The 7,671-nt window shown below is 37.3% G+C and overlaps 1 protein-coding gene across 3 annotated transcripts in view; it reads right to left on the bottom strand.

Moving 5' to 3' along the window:
* The window catches only part of LOC106872132 (transmembrane protein 181), a 58,784-nt gene that overhangs the window by 37,242 nt on the left and 13,871 nt on the right, over nucleotides 1-7,671 (bottom strand). For all 3 annotated transcript variants that reach the window (XM_014919003.2, XM_014919004.2, XM_014919005.2), the window contains 3 exons: nucleotides 6,172-6,275; nucleotides 2,085-2,152; nucleotides 322-412 (listed from right to left, as the gene is read on the bottom strand). In XM_014919003.2, coding sequence (XP_014774489.1) covers nucleotides 322-412; nucleotides 2,085-2,152; nucleotides 6,172-6,275 — 263 coding nt within the window. The remainder of the gene's footprint in view (nucleotides 1-321; nucleotides 413-2,084; nucleotides 2,153-6,171; nucleotides 6,276-7,671) is intronic.

The following is a 7,671-nucleotide window of genomic DNA, read 5'->3' as shown; positions in this document are numbered from 1 at the left end:
ATAAGTAATGAACTTAAAATGTCAATATGAGCGATCCTTGTAGGTAATGTTCCAGCATGGCCACAGCTGAATGCATGTAACCAGTAAAAGAGTAAAAAAATATTGTAATTCTGGGTTTTACATACTAAAACGAAACAAGTGTTACATTTTCAATTTTTTATTCCTGCAACCATACTTTTATATCTCTTTGAAAGTCTATAACATCACATTTAAATAAACCAGTAAATGTCTTAATTGATTATTTTGTCAATGTAAAATGAAAATCACAAAATTCAATAATAGATTATGTAATATTGGTAGTTTATTTAACATCATACTTACTTCCAGCATTGTCAGCATCGATACTAGCAATTAACCATAACTGTTGATGAAATGTTGACATGGGTGGTGATTTCAAATGAAAAGGCCCGGTCTAAAAAAAGGTTTAAAAAAAAAAAACATTTATTTGTTAGCTTCTTCTGGGCAGAGTATAAGATCAATTTATAAGACAGAGAAGAATGTATAAATCAACACCAGTACATTACTAGTAGTTGCTTTATCAAGTCTAGAAAGATGTAAAAGCCTGAACCCATGGTAAGATGTGAACTGAAGGCATAAAGATGATAATGTTAATACTTTTTGTAATTATTCTTTTAACTTCTGTTTTTCTTTTGTTTCAATTATCTCAAATTTAGAAATCATTTTATGCTGCTAGCTGAATCAATATATGTACTAAGTGTTTGATCACCTGATTGAAAATACTGATACTCTTGACTGGCCCTCATGCTGGTGGTACATAAAAAGCACCCACTTACACTCTCGGAGTGGTTGGCGTTAGGAAGGGCATTCAGCTGTAGAAACTTTGCCAGATCGGATTGGAGCCTGGTGCAGCCTTCTGGCTTGCCAGCCCTCAGTCAAACCGTCCAACTCATGCCAGCATGGAAAGTGGACGTTAAACAATGATGATGATGCTAATATGATTGCATGCTATTTATGAGTCTTGTTTCAACCACATTATTTACATTATCCTTTAATGACAATTTTATCAAAATTTGCAAAAATAAGCTGACACACATAATCTCTGACAATAACTTTGAATTGATTCACTAAGACTTTTATGTTGTGATAAGAACTTTAGCCTTCAACAGTTATCAATTTCTGTTAAGGAAGGACTGATAACAATATCACAAATCTATTCTTTAAAATTTCACTGTCTTAAATTCCAGGTTTTTCACCATTTACACAAACTTCTTATAGGATCAACATTCTCATGTTAGATGAAAATGAAGCTGTTTTATATATATATATATATGTATATATATGTATATATATATATATATATATATATATATATATATATATATATATATATATATATATATATAGTTATAGTTATATATCAATAGTATCTAAACATTTCATTTTCCATGCAGCAGCAAAACATTGCATTCAAGCTTGTCACATCTGAATTATTGATTGAAAATTACTATTAACTGACATTGCCATTGCTGTGCTGTACAATATTTATGTCAACAGACACTGTCTCACATGATTCTTTTCATTCAGAAGTTTTATGCAACTGAATAGCCAAGCTGTTACATCAAATTAGCAGCCACCTTAAATAGACCCAATTATGTGCAAGCATGCAAAATGCAAGTAATAATATTAACATAACAATGGTATCACATTACTTTTTTCGATACTGACATTGACAAAGGTCATCTAGATCTAAGTCAACTGTGATCAAGAATTATTATGAAAGACATTCTAGTCATGACTTCTTTTTTGAGATGACAGCGTGTGATCTGAAGGAAACAGTGTTATTTCAAGCAGATTGAGTGACCACATTGAGGTCTCCTCATTGGTTAAGTTTAATGGGGCTGCAGTACAAAATACCAGCACACCACCCTATCATGTGTTATCTTTATAAGAATAAACATCCTAAAATCTGACTTCATCTTGGTATTCCTTTGCCAAGGGTACCTCTATACCTTCTGCTGTTTAGCAGAATAATGTAAAACATCAAATCTGGTTGTATTGATTCTCTACCAAGTGTGACCTAATAAACTTCTGAAAAAGTATGAAAATATGATTATATCACAAACCTTTAAATCTGGGGTTACCTGACGCAGTGAAGAAGCATTTTGGGAGATTGTTTCAATAATAGGGGGACCTTGAAAGATAAAGAAAAATTCCTATAATTATTTCATAACTTGATAAAAGCTGAAGGGAGGGGGAAGTAATGTGTAACTGATTGTTTTTCATGTGCTGGTGCCACTTAAAAAGCATCCAGTCCACACTGTAAAGAGGATGGCATTTGAAAGGGCATCCAGCTGTAAAAACCATGCCAAACTGACCTCACCTGTGCTTGTGCCACGTAAAAAACACTCAGACCACTCTGCAGGGTAGATGGTGTTAGGAAGGGCATCCAGCTAAAACAAACCTGCCAAAACAGACACAGAAGTCTGGTACAGTGTCCTGCTTGGTCAGCTCCTGTCAAACCCATGCCAGCATGAAAGGAGGACGTTAATCAATGATGATGTTATGTAAGTCTAGGAGAGGAGTATACGACAGTTTGGGGTAATATACAAACCCTCTCTTAATAATGCATGAACTTGTTTTTGCTTTGTGTGGTATGTGGTTGTTATTTAATCCTATATTAACTCATTAGCTCCAATATAACAGACCTTTGATCAAAGATCTTCCAGTAATGACCATCTCAGCTTTTTATGAAGGATAATTAGAGCAAGTCAAATGATCGCTTAGAGGTACCTTGTTTTTGAGTGATATATAACTGCATCACTCCAGAATACCATTCCAAAAACAGTACACACACAAACAAAAAACACAAAAATAGTAGCAGAACCAATAACTTCACTAAAACTCCTTCAGCTCTAAAACTTATTTTGCACTTTTGGTTGTCACAATATATCTCAAATTTAAGACAAAGAGTCAACCTCAATCACTGATATCAGTGATTAATGCAAAGAAACAACTATTGTTGCAATGTTACCTTCTACTGTAAAGGCTACCACCAAAATGTACTGCTACACAGCAAATGACTGAACAGTAAAGGCTGTGTGACATGCCTACAATGTCACACTACACTTCATATGGATAAACTACTGCATGAATTGTCATGGACCTCATCAGTTCTTATTTGGGGTTACTGCTCTGCTAGACATATTGGAAACCACATCTTTCTCATGCGTTACATTTTTGGTAGGTCTTCTATAGCTGGATACCTTCCTATTACCAACTATTTACAAGGTATACTGGGTGCATTTTATTGTGATACCAGCACTTCAGAGTCATGGTTCTTAGTAAGACTAAAAAGGCTTCTCTCTCTCTCTCTTTCTTTCTCCTATTGAGAGGATAGATGGACAAGCTGAGCAAGTACAGGACAATATATAAAACCAGTCAGGTAGAGGATTCATATAATATATGACATAAAACAGTCAGTTAAGAAATTGATCACACAAATATGACACAACTCAAACAGTTAAGTAATTTATCACATGAACACAAACCTATTTATCAAAATTATTTAAGAGAACTGCCAAATATATGTATATACCATCGTCATCATTTAACATGCATGTTCCATCTGATGGGCTGAACAGTTTGACAAGATACAATGGGCCCAAGGACTGCTTCACATTCCAGTGTCTACTGTGGCATGGTTTCTAAAGCAGTGGTAGAAACCCTAACAGCAACCACTTTACAGCATATGCTGGGTGATTATTTTCATTGCCACCAGCACTAGTGAAGTTACCATGCAGTGTGCAAGGTTACATAACTCAAGGGGGCATCTTTATGCTATGAGATGAAGGGTAGAAGTATGAGAAAAGAGGCTAGAGCAGAACAGGTTTCTTGCTACAGAAGAGTTACATGACTGCTTAAATTTTAGAAGAGAGGGTAGGAGTGGTCAAGAGGGTAGGAGATGGGAAGCAATGAAGCAATTAAAAATAATGGTGATGAAGTGTTGGGGTGGACACTAAAGGTACAACATGGGTAAAAATGAGTGGGGTAGAAACTGAGAAAGTAGGAAATGAATGACAGTGTAAAGCAGCAGAACAGAAATCATAAAATAGCAGATAGGAGAAGAATAAGAGGGGGATAATCTTGGATAGGTTACAGGAATGAGTGGGGAAGAGTGACAGGTGTAGTGTTTGAAGAGGGTTAGAGATGTATAGTGGTTGGGGTAGAGAGACAATTTGGTGGCTCAGTAGTAGTGGGGTAAAGGGGTTAATGAGAATATGGGTACAGAGAATGATATTGATGAAATGTGAATAACAAGTGAAGTTGTTGTGGATAGTAATAAAAGTGGTATCAAGGAAGAGCTGCAGTTAAGGTGATGGTGGTGAGAAGGCAGGAAATTGGGTGAAGAGCCCAGTTGTGCATATTCCAACCCATGGAAGAGAGAGAGAGAGAGAGAGAGACAGACAGACAGACAGAGAGAGAGAGAGAGACAGACAGACAGAGAGAGAGAGAGAGATAGCTCTACCAGAGCTCAGTGTCACGAGAGTGGGTCTTCTCAAAACTTGCCTATCACTAGTCATCCCAGCCCTTTGTCATCACCACGGTTGTGAGATCAACTTTCACTACTTTATCCTATATCTTCCTGCATCTCCCTCAGCCACAAGCTCCATCCACATTAAGTGACTGGCACTTCTTTATACAACTGTCCTCATCCATATGCATATAATTATTATTTAAACCAGTTTGATTTGGCTCCATGAGGCTTGCCAGCTCCTATCAAACCATCCAACCCATGCCACCATGGAAGAGAAATGTTAAATGATGATGATGTATAACCTCTGATTAACTCCCCTTACTTTTAACTGAAACTTTCAAGGAAAATATCAAGAAAGTATCAAGTTAATAGATATAATTCAATGGCGAATGTCAAGGAGCCAGACATATACTTCGATATTCATAAGAATCTGTTTCATTTTACTTAGACTTCAAATACCTTTGAGAAAGGCATGAATGCCACAACGATCTCTTTTAAAATATGACTGGCCTTCGTGCCGGTGGCACGTAAAAGCACCCACTACACTCTCGGAATGGTTGGCATTAGGAAGGGCATCCAGCTGTAGAAACTCAGCCAAATCAGATTGGAGCCTGGTGTAGCCATCTGGTTCACCAGTCCTCAGTCAAATCGTCCAACCCATGCTAGCATGGAAAGCAGACGTTAAACGATGATGATGACTTTAGCTTATTTTCAATTTATTTAATTTAACATGGAGTATAGACAGTCTACATAACCTTTTCAAGCCATTTCAAACAGATGAAATTGTTGTTGATCCAGTAGATATGTTTACTCAGACACTTTACTTCACACAAGGACACATGGAGACACACGTCCACACATATGGAGATACACATCCATACATACAAACACAGTACATAGTTGCAAAAAACCCATACACACACAAACATACACACACACATACACACAAGGAGGCAGGGGTACACACACACACACACACACATGCATACACACACATGCATGCATACATACATGTGTATGCACACACACATGCACACAAACAAACAAAAAGAACAGTGTGAACAACAGACAGAGTAAATGAGTGGAAATTTTACTGGTGAGTGTGTTAAATTATAAGGCACTAAAAGAGAATGACTCTCCCCAGACACAACAGAATATCTAATGTGTTATTCCTTTTTTTGAAAAAGTGAATTGAAGGAGATTTAGCTGCTATTACTCGCAGAACAAGTAACTGCATATTATTTATCCAATATATACATAGGTGCAGGCATAGCTGTATGGTTATAAAGTTCATTTTACAACTATGTGGACTGAGGGTTCAGTCCTACAGCACAGAATCTTGGGCAAGTATCTTCTGTTATACCTTGTGAGTGAATTTGGTAGACAAGAGTTATAGACAGTCTGTCTAGTGTGTGTGTGTGTGTGTGTGTGTGTGTGTGTGTGTGTGTGTGTGTGTGTGTGTGTGTGTGTGTGAGTTCATCCACCCTTTTACAGGGTTTTTTTCAGTTATTTTTCAACCCATGTCAGCATGGAAGACAAACATTAAATGAGATATTTTAGCAGCTATACATAGTAGGTTGAATAACCACATAAGCTGCTTAGTTGGTTTAAATAAGTTAATGTACTGACTTTAGAAGATATATAAGCAATAGTTAAGATTTATCAAAGATACATACCTGCTACACCTATAAGAACACTGACTCCAAAGAAAAGAAAGAAAGTGGCAAAGACCAAAACAAACTGCCGTTTATTGAGACTGTATAGTCGCATCTGAACTGATCTGTGGTGAAAAATATATGAACAAATATTATTTAAAATCAGCTTCAAGATATATTCAGATATGTTAAGTAAACAAGATTACACATTCATAAAAGCAACAAGGAATAGCATCTGTGTGTGTGTGTGTGTGTGTGTGTGTGTATATATATATATATATATATATATATATATATATATAGCGAGATCGTTGCCAGTGCCCCTGGACTGGCTTGTGCGGGTGGCACATAAAAGACACCATTTCGAGCGTGGCCGTTTTCGTGCGGGTGACACGTAAAAGCACCCACTACACTCTCTGAGTGGTTGGCGTTAGGAAGGGCATCCAGCTGTAGAAACTCTGCCAAATCAGACTGGAGCCTGGTGTTGCCATCCGGTTTCACCAGTCCTCAGTCAAATCGTCCAACCCATGCTAGCATGGAAAGCGGACGTTAAACGATGATGATGATGATGATGATGATGTCCTGGCAGTAGTTGGGCCCTGGTCTGAAAGTTCTAGGGTTTCAAGGTGTGTGGAACCACCTCCAAGCTGCTATTGTTCCCAGAAGTAGTAGCACCTGCCAGGGTCCCAGCTACAGGTTAATTAGCATGTTATGGAAGAAATATCAAATTCAAACCCTCACTACCTTGTGAGTGCCTTGGGAAAGGAAAAGATTAGAGGAGTCAACCCTGACAGCAAATCAAGGCAGTCTGGTGCCCTATTTGACACCCTTCCTGATAGGTGAAGCTTTCCAGCCCTGTAAGGCAATTCACCTAAAAGGCCACTCCAATGTCTACAGTTTGCTGGTCACCACAACTGTCTTAGCCTGCTAAGCCACTCTGGTCAGACCTCCAAGTCTAAAAAGTGGGATCAGATTGTGCAGACTGATTTCCACTTTAAAACTAATAAGTGCAGGCAGGAAGATATGCCCATGCAGCATCAAGAATCGGTTTACATAGTCATTTGAGGGTGTGCCACTCTTTCTCTTGATCTTCGGACACAATGAACCTGCCATCAGCATATACATATATATATAACCTTGTTTAGGCTTAGCAGCCCTTTCTGTTTGTTTTCACTGTCCTGTTTTTGTTACCAATTTTGACCCTCCACAAAATCCCAAATTTTATTTAATTTGCTTTGCGGGAGCAACTGTTTTATTGAAAGCATATCTTGTGAAATGCTCAAAATACGAGAGTAGAAAAACAGCCAACTGATGAAAGGTCATTCTTTATGTTGTTTTCCATTTGTGTTTAACGTTGTTAAAAAAAATAATTCATATTCCATGTACTCGTACTTCGTATTTTTTGTTGTACACGTTTCGTGACGTCCTGTGCCCACATATTCATATATGCATACGTATAGATTTAAGTATGTACATATACATATATACGTATGCAGATATATTTATATTATTTTTATATAT

Source organism: Octopus bimaculoides, chromosome 2 (genome assembly GCF_001194135.2).
Source record: "Octopus bimaculoides isolate UCB-OBI-ISO-001 chromosome 2, ASM119413v2, whole genome shotgun sequence".
Lineage (NCBI taxonomy): Eukaryota > Metazoa > Mollusca > Cephalopoda > Octopoda > Octopodidae > Octopus > Octopus bimaculoides.
Note: the sequence above shows the minus strand (reverse complement) of the source record. Positions and strands in the feature narration are given on the sequence as shown.